This window comes from Leuresthes tenuis, unplaced genomic scaffold (assembly GCF_036924035.1).
Source record: "Leuresthes tenuis unplaced genomic scaffold, fLeuTen1.0.hap1 SCAF_21, whole genome shotgun sequence".
Classification (NCBI taxonomy): Eukaryota; Metazoa; Chordata; class Actinopteri; order Atheriniformes; family Atherinopsidae; genus Leuresthes; species Leuresthes tenuis.
In genome coordinates this window covers 9570327-9587013 of record NW_027325375.1, presented here as the reverse complement: position 1 = coordinate 9587013, position 16687 = coordinate 9570327, and the positions used below count along the sequence as shown (strand labels likewise).

General features: G+C 41.1%; 1 protein-coding gene across 1 annotated transcript in view; it reads left to right on the top strand.

Annotated features, from left to right (window-relative positions):
• The window catches only part of vps37d (VPS37D subunit of ESCRT-I), a 39167-nt gene extending 24720 nt beyond the window's left edge, over positions 1-14447 (top strand). The window contains exon 4 of the mRNA XM_072375036.1: positions 6918-14447. Within this exon, the coding sequence (XP_072231137.1) occupies positions 6918-7448 (531 nt within the window). The 3' untranslated portion in view covers positions 7449-14447. The remainder of the gene's footprint in view (positions 1-6917) is intronic.
• The last annotated feature ends 2240 nt before the right edge of the window (positions 14448-16687 follow it).

Genomic DNA, 16687 nt, shown 5'->3' with positions numbered 1-16687 from the left:
CTCGCTGACACGTGCCTGCAGGCCTGTATTTTATAGCTGCCAACATTGAACTGCATTGATTCTGTCATGCATGTAGTGACATGACAAGTGTGAGTTCACAACACAGACAGCATGTACAGCCGGACCCTTTGTATGCGAGTGTGTGCAGTTTATGATTAAAAGTCAACACTGGTTGCTTTGAACTTGTTTGAACACTTCGACATCCTCATTTTGAATGAGACGGGCGTGTCCGGACTTATTAATGGTGGTATATTTTATTATTTCTGACTTTTATTGTCTGTCTTTAACTGTCTGCAGGGTCAACTAATGATGGGTTATTAGATGATTGTGTTAATATCAGGATACTGGTAAAAAAACAAATAGCCCTCATATAATTTCTTCCTCACCAAGTTCGTACACTCTCAGAGTTCAGTTGATATCTGCATTAACGGGACGTTCTGTTTTTCTGACTTTAAAGAGTCGCAGAGGATTTCTGTTGGATGAATGCTATTTTAGAGATTTTTATTCTGCATTGCTTTTGCATAAGAAACTTCTTTACTTGTCTGTGAATGTTCTTGACTGCAGAACATCTGTGTTACAACACAGGCCATGTTACACACACCCAGTCCCGGAGGACTGTAAAGGTCTACAATTTAGGGTTTGAGTTGTTTCACATTGCAAAACTTTATTCTCCTGGAACCCTGTTCTGAGTGTCTGTTAGTTTAGCTCAGAGTCCTGCATGGGTACCCAAAGTGAGACTGCTTCCTCCTGCTGGTAAGGCATTGTCTGCTTATACGTACTTCATGCTTCTTGAAGTACTTCCCTTCAAGAAGCAATACTTTGGTGTTAAATGTTGCCAACAGCAGCATCACAAGCAGGCTCTCTTGTGTTTCTTAAACCACGCATTTCCTGTCCTGTTGTTAAACGCTGCAGAGCAAAGGTTTTTGTGGGAGTCGCTGCTCTGCTCTACACCATGCGTGACATTTGATAACTTATGAATAGGCTTGTGTTTCGTGTGGATGAGTAAACTGAGTGGTCCTAACAGTTCGTATCAAAACTAAACTTGAAGGGAATATAAATTTGACCACATACTAAATCAGATTGTTTTGAGGCTAAATGTGTTGGGAATAGTTATTAACTTTACATCTCAGTAACACTCCTCAAATCTTAACCCACCCCTCATATGTATATATTACAGGAAATAAGTGTGATTGAAACATGTGCAAACATAAAAGTAAAAATGGAAATAAGGCAAAAAAAACCCAAGTTTGTACAATTCTAATGAGCTTGAAAGTCGATATTTATTCTTCAACACAGCTTAAACCCTCTTAGACAAGCTTTCTATTATTTCTTTTGGAGGACATTCCAAAGCTCTTCTTTGGATGTTGGCTGCCTTTCGTTTCCTTCTCTGTCAAGATGATCCCACACTGCTTCAATAATGTTAAAAAATTCTGAGGACATCACCGTCAAATACTGTTCATCTGCTGTTCATTTTTTTAGACATGACCCTTCTTCTTTCGCCAAGTTTTCAGCTAATAGTTCTTTTTTGGCACTTTGTGCGGATTCAGCTAAATAAATGGGAACAAATGGCATGTCTTTGTGACAGCTGCTAGTAACAAAGCGTTTAAGGGCGCGATTTAAAATTGGTTACTTGTTGTCTGTAATGTGAAGACAAAACACCGATTCATCCCTTGAGAGGTTCAAGGACTGAACTAAAAGTGAGTGGAAAAGCAGCCGATGTCCAAAGAAGAGCTTTAAAACCCCTCCAGGCAGCCTGTTGATCAAGAACCCTTTAATAGATTACAAAAATGTCTGGCTGCTTAAAAGTGAAATGTACAAAGACGAGGGGTGGTTTAAGACTTTTGCACACTCAATTGTTTTTTTTGTTTTTTTTTTATTTGACCTTAAATGTCTCATCATGTGTGCAGTCGTGTTTAAAAACGATTCAGCACTTTAGATGTTTAGATTCTAATCCCTCACTAAATCAGGATGATCAAGACAAATGAATTCCTCAGCATGAGAACGGTGTAAATGCAGTATTTCATGCAGTGGCATGTTTAGACAGTACGGTATATACTATCAGTGTTTGGAGTATTCACGGTATGCACTGTGTAAACATAAAACACCTAAAAGTAGACGTGAAGGAGGTTGTTTTTGGAATAAAGAGCTAGCCTTTATCTTCAGGCAGTCTGCATCATTTATCTTCGTCACGGTGGTGTCTGTTACACACAGAGAGGTGAAGCTGCAGCCTCACAATAATACATCTCATTCACCTGCGTGAGCGGGACTCACCGACATGGGATCCTGCTTAAATCCCACATGATCCCCGTGGTCTTGATCAGGATAGTCAGGGAGTCTTGTTCACAGATGAAACACACACTGCTGCTCCATTCACACATTGATTTACTCAGAACCTCCCCCACCTCACATGGCTACAATCAATAGCTTCACGACTTAGTGATTGTTATGGCTGCTCACTGAATGATTAAGCAGCAGCTTGACTGAATGTGTTTGGAAAGCACCTCAGGACAAATACATCAGTGAATATTTGACATGTGTCTGCTGCTTTAACTTTCTTATTCGTGTGATTGGTTAAGTAAATTCTTAGCCAGAAGAGCGTTGATAATTTTTTCATGTTGAATGACTCTCCTTTGTGTTTAATCAAAGCCCTGTGAGTTGGTAAGCCTGAATCAACACAATCAAACCTCTCTGATGTCTCGGTGGTCTGTGACTATCTATCTGGATATCAAACATTTCCCTTTAAGCTCCTGAGAGGTTTATTGGTTCAGTGGAAAACTGAAATCTGATTTTCATTGTTGTTCTCCATCAACAATAACATCAAACGCAGACCTTGCTGTAAATGTCTGGAAAAGCGTGTCCTTTCGCGAACTCTGTGTCACAGATCTGAGGCACAAATCTAAATCTTTGAAGACTCAGGCCAAAAGTTATTTCCTTTGTTGCCTTAAGTCAAACTTGATTCCTTATTAGGAAGATTCCTTTTCAGGTGCCAACATGAACTAAGACATGTGGTGAGGGGAAACTAAACTTAAAGTTGTTGTTGTCTTCCGTCGTCCTTTAGATCAAATCCTCTGTCAGCAACCAAACTGACCTGAGATTAGTCCTGACATGAGGTGAGATTGAAGTGAAGAAATGCAGGACTGTCAAAAAAGTGCTTAAAGGATTATTTTTTTCTAACAGTTGATGAGCAGCCAGGAAGACGACTGTTGTTTTTTTCCTTCTCCTGTTTTTGGCTGGGGTCATCTCATGTGTGAATTAAGAGTGTAAATCTGGCCATAATTTGGCAGAAATCTTACTTTGTTAAATGTTTTCAAGGTCTGTTGTTCATATGCTGTCCAGCAGCTGTGAAGAAAGAAATGGCGACGAATCAGCATGAGTAAGATGAAACAGAAACAAATAATGTTGGCAGTAATGTACCTCATACACAATATATTTAGATGTCAATGGGGTTTTTAAATGGAGATGAAATCGAAACAAATCTAAATTAAGACTAAAAACGAGAGACTGAAAGGAGAAAATAACCCTCTGTTCTCTTTTTTTTTTACCGGTCCTTTGCTGAAACCATTAATCCATCGTGTTTTTTAACCCTAACCCTAACCCTTGCGGGTCGAACACCATTGTCCATTTAGTTTTTCATATTTCATATTATATCATATGAAAAATTATTGACCAGGAAAACAGAGAAACATATTTTTTACCTGCCATGAAATTGCATTTGGTGTTATCTCACTTGCACATAAAACAAAGTTAACCTGTCATATCATGAGCAAAGTCAGTCGTGCACCCTGTGGCTGGTGGTTTCTGCTTTGAATCAGCAGAGCACCACCTACAGTCTCAGAGAAGAAGGGTCAGACAGCCCGTACGCTCCATGTGGGAGGACCCAAAACTGACTACTTGCTGGGTGGGGCTGTACAGCCAGTGCTGCACAATGCTGTGAGGAATTAAATGAGAAATTAGCACTAGCAAACATGTCCTATTTATCACTGTGATAGTATGAAATCAGATGCTGTAGCCTTTGTGCCTTACCCAAAGATGTTAAAACCACTTGAATAACAATATACTGAAAGGTTAGTGTGCAATCTTTCTACAAGGGCACCATGCCATGACATTCAGATCATTCATGCTATAACAACTTTCTGATTATTGACATTATTTTGGACAGACCAGTTCATCGTCATTTCCATTTCTCTATCAAGACAAAGTTATACCGTGAGACCAAACAAAGTGGAAAGTTGCTGAATAGAGTTTTTGTTCTTTTGATACAATGGTTAGCAATTCATTCTGTTAACTACTCCCAGGGGAAAAAAAGCAGCAAATATTCACATTTGAATTCCAAAGCCAAGGCTCTGCTAGTGATTTATATTCTACTATAGAAATATGTTTTGCAGAGTATTCATGGTAGTATATTCCGTTGGGCCCAACACTCAATTCAATATTACAAACTTAAATGAGCTTTGCCTGTAACAGCTGTTGGATGCTATCAGTACATAGCTGATAGCATACATTTTGAGGACCTGAGGTCAGCTGAATGGTGTCCATAGAGAAGCTTACACGTCACGGAGGGTGGAAATAAACCACAAAGTCCACCAATCAAAGTTTTTTCTTGATTCTCTGAGTTTTTTAGTCGCTCTGGATCCAATGAGCATTGGGTCATGGATATTAATGATGACAAGGAACTAAAATGACAGCAGCCTCACTCTTTAAATCGAGCTTCTTCATATTTCGTTCCAGTTCTTTTTTTTTTTTTTGGTCTTTTTCTTAGCTGCTCTCATCTTGAAAACGATTCCAGTCTTTGGAATTGATCTCACCCCAGCAGTTTTCTGACAAGTTTTGTCACTCTTTCATATACAGCTCAGTCAGCAGGTCAGCATGTGCACTCTGCATCTCACTGGATTCAGAAACGGGTCACATTTTCATAATCAGACCATATTTCTTCATGTAGATTAGACAAATAAGACGGTTCGGCTTCTAACACTGCAAAGAATGAACATGTTTAGGTTTTGGACAGTTGAGGACACGACTTTAGCTTTATTAGCTTTATTAAATGTTTCCATATTAATCAGAAACTGTAAGTTGCAGCCTTAGATTGAAGTACGTCAGGTGACCAAATACAGCGTCAGTTTCTCAGTCATTTCTTATGTCGATGATTTTGTTTGTTGATTATTTAGTCGCAACTATTTTAGGTGAAAATGTCAAAAATGTGGTCTGTCGTGTTCAGTTTAAGAATTGCTGGTTTTTATGTTTTTGATAAAGTGGTAAAGAGACATTAAGAATGCTTTGGCATGTTTGTCGGACAAAACGAGGCATTCCATTATGTCGGCAGTATTCAGACATTTTAGGGAAGTTTGGTCAAGTCAATCATGGGAAAAACATATCCTGATCAATAACCATTTATTCATGTTTCCTTCACCTTTTCAGTAGAAATAAGAAAGCAGGTGGACGTGGAACAATTCTTGTTGGAGGATCATTTTACCATATTTAGTCGAATATTAAGCTAAATCATAAGGTTTTGATTATATGTCTGAGAGGCTGAACCCCACATGTCCCCGTGTAGCCTGTAAAACTGCTGTATCAGTGTGTGTGTGAATGGTTGAGTGTAGCTTTGAGTGGTCAGCTAGATTAGAAATGTGCTGTATAAGTGCCAAGCATTTCTGGTTTATTTACAAGCGTTAACAGACTCGGCAGTAACGGATCAGCTCTGTGTTCCCTACAGTACATATACAAACTGATAGATTTGTCATGTTAATGTTTCCCCGGTCCCTTTAATCTGTCGTGGTAACATTCTAAGCATGAAGTGTGATACATCCGCAGCAGTAAATCTTCACTATCCTCGAATTGAACCCCATGGATCATGGCCATGTATCACAGGTATCTAAAAGTGTTCAAAGTTTACTTGACAAACAATGTGTTTAGATATTAGTGTCTTTTTTTTAAACAGAGAAAAATATACGATATATATATATATCAGTCGCCACACTGTGGCTGGGGGTTTCTGCTTTGAATCAGCAGGACACCACCTACAGTCTCAGAGAAGAGAGGTGAGATGCTCCATGTGGGAGGATAAAAAGTCCAGTCTGGATTTAAGTTTTGAGTATTTTCTCCTGCTCGCTATGGGCAGTGTATGTTTTTTTTGTGTGTGCGTGACAAATTGCACATCTACAGACATCTGAGACTGGTGCCCCTGTGGATTATGTGCACGGTCACAATCAGTCAGCACATCAAACGCTGTCACCACTTCTAGCTACAGAGACTCATGAACTCGTGAAGAGGAAAAATGTCAGTCTCATTGAAGATTTGAGTTCAGGAATTCTCGGCTGCCTCACAGCTGGGTTTCATAGTGAGAAAGTAATGACAATAAACGAACGTTTAATCATACAGATAATTGTAGGTTTGTTTGTCCCAGCTGGGATTTTTGTATTCTGTGAGGAGCATTACTGTGGAAATGTAATGAAACTGGGTTTTTGTGGTGATATAACAGGCCTTCTACTTAATTTGGCTGCAAATTGTCCTGAAGAATTCTATTCATGTTAGCTCCAGACTTGCATAAAAACTGAATCTGAGTCAGACCTGACTTTCATGCAGTTGCTGTGGTTAATGTAGCGACTACCCCACAAATACTCCTGTCGGCAGCGTTCGGTTCAACCACGCAAACTTCACACACAGCTTCTCGTTCCCTGGGAACACATACCGACAGATCACACTGCTTTGATGCTTTGCCAGATGTAACAGCTGCAGGACATGGGCCATTGTTAGTGATATAAAACAACTTATTGGGAAATATTGTTCCAAAGTTCATGGGTAAACATCCCTGAGTTGATTAAATCCTCCTCATGCTTATAGGAGTTTGTTTGAGTGATTCCCTGCAGCTGTGTGTTGTCCCGTCTTCTAATGCCGGCTTATTTGTCTGCCCTGCTTCACAGGAGCTGCTGGAGAAATTCATGGAGGGGAACGTCAGCCTAGATGAGTTCTCGGACTCCTTCCAAAGCTTCAGGAAGATGTATCACATCCGCAGGGCTCAAGCAGAGAAAATGCAAGAGATCGCTCAAGCCAAGAAGCAGCCAGGCAAAACCAAGAGAGCGGAGGAGAGCCAGGTACCAGAAGTGAAGAAGGACTCTCATGAACCCCAGCGGCCCAATGGCTTTGTGGCACAGGGACCTCTTAGGGTGTTCCAAGTACGCTACGGCCTGACGCCAGCCATTCTCCTCCCTCATTACCCAGTGTCTCCCCCTGCCTCCACTCCAGGGCATCTAAGTAGTGCCCCCACTCCTGAACCTCATGTGGGACAGCCCCACATCCTCAGCCCCAGCAGTCCTCTTCCAGGACACGGTCAGCCGGTTGGCCTTAGGGTCATCGGACAGCTATCAGGTGGCTGGCCGGCTAACGGGCGGCCGGTGAGAGTGCAGCAGCTTTACAGGCCGAACCCTCAGCAGCCAGAACCTCCATACCGATAAGCTCAAAGAGGGGGAGACGAAGCACAAAAAGACAGTTTAAGAGGTCTTCCAAGATGTGGAACCACACAGTGGCGGTCCCAATGATGTAAGCAAAGACTGACCAGAGACGGGCAGCACCGCTGACCTCCATTTCTGTTCTCCATCCATGCCACACAAATGTAACCATCGAAGGAAGACGAGCAGAGCTGAGGTAGTGAGGCGTCAGGGGGCAGACAGGGAGCACCAGGGATGGGCTGCGATAGCCACTTAATTTTGAATCCAGTAACCAAATCTCCTCTGAAACCGTCCTTATTTCTTTTGATTAATGAAGAGCAAAGGAGAACACACAGATCAGCTCCATAGAGCCTGCTTCATGTCACTGCTGCATATGAGCTCTTAAACAGTTCATCCAAGAGTGGAAGGATGTTTTTCTAGTTTAGTGATTTATCTCCAGGAATGATCAGCTGAATAATCTCCTCTTTGAGTGGCTACATATAACTAACATTGGATCTATTGATGCTCAGCTTATTCTCATTAACTAGGCTGTGTTTCTGCCTTCTCTGTCAACATACTGGAGCTGTATTTATTTTAGCCTTTAGATACTGATGAAGAGATTAAATTTGATTCAACACTGGATTTAAAAAAAAATGCTATCGAAATCCATTCCCTGTGAGAACATGTTAGGCTGAATGGTTATTTCAGATGATTTTATTTTCTGTTCTTCTATTTAACACTGATGGATGTAAGGCACAGGGTCGTAAAGCACAGCTGTGAAAAAGAAGGATCTTGTTGTTCATTCATGCAGCCTGAAACAGTCTTTGTGAGATCTGAATAGCCATCAAAAATGAATAATGACATCAATAAAGCAGCGTTTTATATTAAGTTTAAACAAAGTAACTCCCTCGAGCAGAGCAGGTTGTTATTTATTCCCAGACTTGAACTTGATTTGCAGTGTCATGTGTGTTGGAAGCGCAGATGATTACCCAAAGCCTTCTTCCTTTTTTGTGTGATTTCATTAACAGTTTGGGAGCTCACGTCGGTGAGCAATTTATTTATTCATGTAAATCCTGTTTTAAATGGCTGACTTCAAAGCTTCTTGCTTACCGTGCTAAATGAAGAGCTGCTTCTCCCTTCAACGCAGCCATTGTTTTTATTTCTCCCTCAAACTGAGCTGCAGAGTGAGGGAGACTGTCGACGCTCAGTAAGCCCACGGTCCAATTGAATCGGGCTGAGGAGGATTCGTTCTCATTTTCCGTCCTGGAGAATGCAAAAGAAAAAGCTTTGAATTGTGGTTGTAATTATTCTGCTCTTGAAAATACATTTCCTTCATTAATAACTCATAAGTGCATGCTTACAACAGCTTGACATGAAAATGCCTTTTGTAGGCCGGTGCCCAGTTACATGAATCATCTTCCACTGTGAAGAGAGAGTTGGTTGATTTAGCTTAACCCTACTGTGCTTAGGAAACATCCTGAAGAATTTCAAACACAATTAAAGTGCTGAAGATTTATTTCAAGCAAAGCTCCATTGTGTTCACACCTTGGGTCACATTTTCACAGTTTTAGCCATCATTTCTCTCTCCCTACACTCCGAAATTGGACGTCTGAGTCGAGTTTACATGCCTACACAGCTGATTTGGTTCTTATTTAACCTTGCTTCTACGCTCCCAACTTTCACATAATGTAGCTTTAATTTAGTTTTAGTTCAACTCTGTAGATAAACAAACAGGTGGAGACTATCACGTACCTCTGCTCCAGTGCTCTGCTTGGCCAAGGAACTAATGAGCTACACTATTTACCCACTTTGTTTCTGTTTTGTGTATCTTTGTGTGTCTCTTATTTGCTGTAGGAGAAACACAAAGGATTACAGACAAGGCAGGAAACATAGGTAATTATAGGGATTGTAATCAAATGAACCACACTCGGTTATTTGTAAGGGGAAATCGTTGCTCAAGCTGTGATTTTCAGTGGTGTGTTTCTGATAAAAATGGTGGCTCGCACTCTGATAATAAGACCTAAGTTTGGAGGCACAAACATCTTTAACATCCAGTGGAAAAGATGGAGTAGTTGTCAGTTAGTGACAAAGTGGAAGAAAGCTTGAAAAGTATCGCTCACCTTTTACCTTTTATTGTTCAGGTTTTTAAAACTGAGATCCGTCAACTGTATTTGAGTCAACTCGTAAATCTGAGCCGTTTCTCTCCGCTCACAAAGTTAGTCGTGTCTGTGTGATCGGTATCAGGCCGTCCTATTCGAGCGAGATGGTCGAGGAAAAGGGGAAACCTTGCATTTTAATCCCAAGCAGTGACCCCCGCAGCTAACAACTGATCAGGTGGCTGCAGTTCCTGTCTTGACCACTGGAGGCAGTGTTAAAACCACCATGACAGATTGTGGACGGCTGTGTTTTGTTGTGACCAGATCTAATTTCAGCGCTAACACGAGTGATGTTTTTTAATTAATGTCGGATTAAACATTTTTTGGCTATTTAATATTTGATAAAAGATGTTAATGCTTCTTTAATTGGAGTCTGTGGTGAGCTCCAGCCATGCTGTCTCAAGCACTGAAACGTTTCAGCATTAGAATTGACTTCACTTTTGAGGCTATTTACATGAATTATTCATAGCTCTTTACATTTTACAGCAGAAGAGGCAGATGGGTGGCTTGGCCACTACCCCTCAGGTCCATTCAGCTGCCCACAGACCAGTGGGTGATGTCATGGTGGTAAAGTCTCTGTGTAATCCCCATTTTTTTCCGTTTTTGTGGATTTTTTTTTGCCCTGGTTTCATATTAAGTGCACAGACATGACAGTCTCAAGTTTTCCTGAAATTTAGAAGTCTTTTTTTGAACCACAGCATTTAGGTTGTAGAGAAATATCCACCAAAAAAAACTCTTTTCTTGTGATGAAACTGGGCACTGGCTCCAAACATCCAGCTCTGCGTCCACTCAGGGTTTCAGGGAGAATAAATGCAAACGTCGCTTCATCACCTGTAGCACAGATGGACCCAGGGGGGCGGGGAGCTCGGACCGACTCTGTGTCCATTATTTACTGGACCTTTTTAACCATAAGCAGAACTTCCCAGACATTCCATTGTTGCAGTGAGATTTTACTGAATGAAAGTTTAACTGTTGTATTTGGTCAGTCATTTTTGTTGTGCTTTCTGAATCCCCCAACTCCTCCACTCTCACAGGAGCTTCATTCAGGCCCGATGATTTGTGGAAGACTAGATGTGTTTTGAAAAACCCTCAAAATGATGTAAAGTGCTTGTTTCTGCAGCTGTGGTTTTGTTCGTCTGTTCTTATACAGTCTGTGTCTTTACTGACGAGGACTCGTCCCAGCAGCCTTCGTCCAGAAAATAGGATCAAAATTAAAAAAATTATCAAAGAGCAGCTTTAAAACAGAGAAAAGGGAAATGCTTCAAATTGAAATTGTGAATAAAGTTCAGCATCTCGCTGAGTCTAACACCCCCCAACATCTCACACAGTCCATCACAGTATCTCGGCTCCGTGGCTCCGGGCGCTCGTAACTGATGATTATGAGTGATGTCAGAGATGATCAGCGCCGCAGTGTATGAGGGTGAGCTAATGATATTCAAGTTACTCACAGATGTTCCTGTTCATGCTGCTGTACAGTGCATGTGTGTGACCGGATGCACATGGCTGTCAAGACCCCTCAGAATAAAGAAATAATGTCGGCGTCTTGAGTGGCAAAGAGCAAGGAGAATAACAGTGGTGGTTAAAAACAGCAGCCCCGTGGGTTTGCAGCTTTAAAAAAAGGGATCAAAGGAAAGGTTACATTCTTCACACCATTCATTTCGTCACCCAAAGCCGACACGTACCTGCATCCATTCACTGTCATTGATTCAGAACAAAGAGCAAATCTCTTGGATTGGTAAATGTGCCATTTGTACGACTAAATTTAGTCATTTTAAACAGATCTGGGTTAATAAAATCGAGTGATGGCTGCTTCTAAGCGCAAACATAATAACAGTAAATGATCAAAAAACTCACTTTCATATTTTCCAGCCTCCTTAACCAGAAGCTCCGGAGTAACAGCTCCTTGTTAAAGATGGAAACGTTAAAGTCCACGGATACATGTGAGGAATACTCTGCGCTTGTTGGTGTACTGTCAGCAGCATCCAAACTTGGCCTAAAATTCAAACTGTTTTAATGCAGTTAAGTTTAATTTGTGTTATTCTCAATATGCAAAGTAGGTTGCCGCATGGGGGAAGTTAAACTTACTTCAGAGCTGTACAGAGGGAAGCTAAAAAAAACAAAAAGAAAAGACTGAAAATTCACAAAGGCAGAGTAACTGTGAAGCTGAAACCCCAGCGCATGGAGAGAGTGTTATTTTAAGGGGTCGAAGGTGAACTGTTGTCTGTGTAATGATTTCTGCTTCCCTCTGCGCATTGTTTTATTTTTACAGTCTGTAACTTCACAGTTTTGGTTCAGTCTCACCACTCGAGCCACAGCGGGCAGCCGTTTCCAGTGGGCGGAAACCTCAGACCCAGTTAAAGACTTATCGGGGAACAAAGTGGAGCATTTAACAGCTGAAGAGTCAGCTATTTCTCTCAGGAGTTAAAGACTATGGAATTAGGGATTATTTCAACTTGTATTTCTTGAGGAGATTAAGATACAGTGTGGAAAGATGGTATAAAACTGGAGACTCTGTTCCCCTTTTGTTTAAATTTACTGAGGCGATAAATGTTCAATAGGGACAAGAATAAAATTACTGATCTTCCTTTGAGCAAGTGTTTGACTGAAAGGTCACTGGTTTATGTCAACGGCCTCGCTGGGAGAGAAAATTATGACCACTTATAAATCTCCCCGCCTGTCAGTAAGGTCCTACTCAGCATTGAGATTTCAAAACCGAGTGGGAAACCGTTTAAGATGACTCTAAAGCAAATTTAAGGCCGGCTTTAGCCCTTTCTGTGAGATTATTTGAAAGCAGGCTGCGCTCTGAAGTACTGACATCAAACGTCTCCGTACAGTCGAGGAGCCGCTGAGACGGAAACATGAAGAACATTGTTGCTGGCGGCTGACCAGCTGGTCAACTGAGATGCTTTTATGAGCATGTGATGTACTGAATCACAACGACTGTGTGTGTGGAATCTGTGCATTTTGAGAACAGTAAAGAAAAAGAGGTCGTACTGCATTTTCTTCACCCTTTCACTGAGAACTCAGTCACCACATCTGGATTTAGCACAGTGACCCCCGAGGACAGCCTCTGAAGCAGCAGCTTCTCTCACTTTGGGAAGTATGTCACTGTTCATTTTTAAAGCTGCATTAATCAGTATTTTTAGCTTGTCGGACTCTGGGGGTGTTGTTTTGGCCGGTTGATCCATCGTGCTGATCCGGACTGATATAACTAGGTTGATAGATGGGTTGATGACACTCTAGTCCATTGAAGATTAAGTCTCCTGACTTTCTCTCTCGCGCCATCACCATCATGATATGCCTCGGGTCTGAATTTTCAACCCGTCTCTCAGCTGTTTGGTTTGTTGAAAAGACTAGCAATGTGTAAAAGATACAGGATACTTAACTACATTAACTCGGTTTTGAGAAATGGCTTTAGTTTTTTTTACTTTGATTTAAAGGTCCTGTGTGTTGGATGTACGGACATCTAGTGGCAGAACTTGCAGATTACAACCAATTGGATATCCTACACCTCACCCCCCCCCACCAGGCGTATATGGAAAAACCTGATCTAGAAAGACTGAAAAGCCAGAGATCTGGAAAGTCCTCTGTAAAGAATAAAGCACTTCTCTATTACTGTCAGAAGCACACAGGTCTTACTACTTCTGCAACTTTTTACAACTGCTCTGAGTTCTCTTTAGAAATATGCACGACTGTGAGTGTGTTAGCATGCTTATTGTAGCATTTTGTTTAGCGCTGGGCTAGCACAGCCTCAAGCATGGTTGTTGACTCACAGCTGAGTCAACATTGGCATTAAAGGATGATTCCAGTTTACTCCATCCTGGCTTACATCACATTAATGTAATTGTCGATGTGTCTCATGCTACCTTTGCACTCTCTCCGTTCTGTAGAGACTGTGGGAAATGAGGAGCGGCACAAATTTAAGTATCTCCAGAGGTCTCCAACTCTCCAGAATGCATTTTCATCACATGCAAAAGCCAAGTGATCCCCTGTGTCTGACAGCCACTTACAAACGCCTCCTAGAGTAATCATTTATTTTCCTCCACACTAGTATAACGCAATTAATGTCTACCTATACCACATGCATTATCTCCGGGGAGAGGAACAGAGACTGTAAATAAATTTATGCATGAGCTGAGCAGGATGCTGTTTCAAATGCGCAGGGTGTCTCACTTTTATTGTGAACTGAGGGTGGTGAGTCAGCGTTTAATTGCACAGCAGAAATTGGTTCTAAATGAAAGGAAGCTCCAATCGCTAAACAAATTAATTTATTGTTCAATAGTTCATTAAAAGTCAGCCTAGTTGCTCATTGGTTATCATGTGGTGCACGTTGCTCATTCCTGCTTCTCATACTGTCCAGAGATGCCACAAGATTCATAGACATGTTTGCTGAAAATAGGACATTCGAATAAACATTTTAAATTATATTTCTTCTATGAAATGTCTATTTGGATGTTAGCAACCGTCTCCAAAAGTCCAAAACATGGGTTATCTACACGTGTCGGCATAAACGTCTTGCGTTTTAAACATGATTAGTGTAAAGGATGTGACTGAAATAAGAGGCAGGCTTTGGAAGACAGTTGTTTTTTCTCCCTGACCAAAATGCATCACTTTGACTGGCTTAAATGGAGGCTGCTGGGAAAGTTCTTATGCATGCCGAGCTTTATGTAAGAAATCTGCTAATACGATGATGCTGATTTATTGTTAAAGAAGACTTTCAGTGGGTTAACATCTATTGTTGCTACAGTTTGTGTCCTGCCAACACTCCAACATTCAAGTGACCTTATACAACATGTTTACATGTGAAATAATTGCCATTTACTTCCCATATGGACCCAGGAGATGTCAATAAAATACATTTTCAACTCAGTGAATTTGTCTTTATTTTTTCTTTCTTTCTTATTTCACGATCTGTGAATTCCCAGTGCTCATCTGTAGGTTCACTTTCACAAGAAGACAGAAATATTTCATTGTTTAATGGCCAGGTTTACAGTGGTGGAATATTAGTTCTGACCTCACTGGAAGGTTTTTTTTTAAATAATTTTATTATAAAGTGGTCACATTACAAGAGAAAAACTAGAAGCCACTTACTTAAATGCATAACAAAGACAACTGCATCAAATACATGTTTTTAACAGTCTTTTTAACAGTAACCATGGATTAAAAAAAAATAGAATGTGTGATTGGGCTTTTGACTGATATATGATTCTTCCAAGTGTAAACAGCTTATTATTATGAAACATGCTTACATGCACTATATTGCCAAAAGTATTCGCTCATCTGACTTTAAATGCTTATGAATTTAAGTGACATCCCATTCTTAATCCATAGGATTTAATATGACGTTGGCCACTCTTTGCAGCTATAACAACTTCAACTCTTCTGGGCAAGCTTTCCACAAGGTTTAGGAGTGTGTTTATGGAAATTTTTGACTCATTCTTCCAGAAGCACATTTGTGAAGTCAGACACAGATGTTGGACTAGAAGACCCGGCTCACAGTCTCCGCTCTAATTCATCCCAAAGGTGTTCCATCAGGTTGAGGGCAGGACTCTGTGCAGGCCAGTCAAGTTCTTCCACACCAAACTCGCTCGTCCATGTCTTTATGGACCTTGCTTTGTGCACAATCACACCCCACATCATAATCCCCCCTCCACCAAACTTTACACTTGGCACTATGCAGTTAGACAAGTACCATTGTCCTGGCAGCCTCAGCATCCGCTGATCCCACTCTGCCATTTTATGTGGCCTACCACTTCGTGGGTGAGTTGCTGACATTCTCAATCGCTTCCCCTTTGTTATAATCCCACTGACAGCTGACTGTGGAATATTTAGTAGCGTGGAAATTTCACGACTATCACAGTGCCACGCTGGAATTCACTGAGCTCCTGAGAGTCACCCATTCTTTCACAATTGTTTGTAGAAGCTGTCTGCATCCCTAGGTGCTTGAATTTATACATCTGTGACCATGGAAGTGATCGGAACACCTGAATTGAATTATTTGGATGGGTGAGTGAATACTTTTGGCAATATAGTATATACAGGCTTTATTTAGCCAGTTGTCGTGTGAGAAAGCAACTGTTTCCCAAATGCAACAGTTTACATTGGAGTGATGGTAATGTATGTTTCATACAAACACCACAGTAGTATCCTCACAGATACAAGTTTGGACTATGCGAGACTGATGTCATGAGACACATGACATGACGTGGCATAATTGCTAATAAACACACACTCACACTTTCCTGCAGATATCACTGCTTTTTATGCACAGGGAAGCCATGTTGGATTTTTGGTGCATTTCATTTGAGTTTGGAGGTAAAAATCAACTTGAACGCTCCTGATGTCAGCCTGGTCCGTGAGCCCAGCAATGAGCAAATCCTTCACAATTTCCAACTTCAAACACAATCAACTCAGGTGTGATGTCATTCCCAGCTCCAAATTATATATACAACACATAATTGTGTTGTATAGAACAAGTGCTCGACATTCATAGCATCAGTAACTATGGAGGCTGGTTTTACCTCGTCATTTCAAGGATTGGTTAAATATGTGCATGTTATCACAGATTTCTCCTTATTTACCCTATGTCCATAACTTGGGCTATAAAGTGGGACTATAATCAGATTTCTAGGAGACCAACAGACACAGCAGTGCGCTACACTCAGCCCTCTCATCTCAAGTATTTTCTTTTCAGCTGCTTCAGACTGACTCTGACAATCCCTCTCAACAGTTCTGTTCAATTGTTATGCAGATGAGCCCCAGTTAACTTGCCGCTGCTAATCCAGATGGGATGAAAGCCGCTTCTGAAGCCTCTGCCTCACTGACAAATATGTTAGAGCCTGTCTTAAATGAACAACTTGGCTTTCTCTGCTAGAACACCTGCAGAGACGCTCCTCTGCCATAACAAGGTTCATCAATCCAGCATGAGGTGGTGGATGAATGTAATCAGATGTTGTTATGTTGCTGCTGTCTGCTGCCGTCAGTAAACTGCAGGGCATTGGGGAAAAGTGAGAACATCAAACGTTTGTAGGATAAACCTTTGCGGTAAGCATCTATATGAATATGAAAGAGAGACTGCTGGCAGAACTGGGACAAACTGGAAAAAAAACC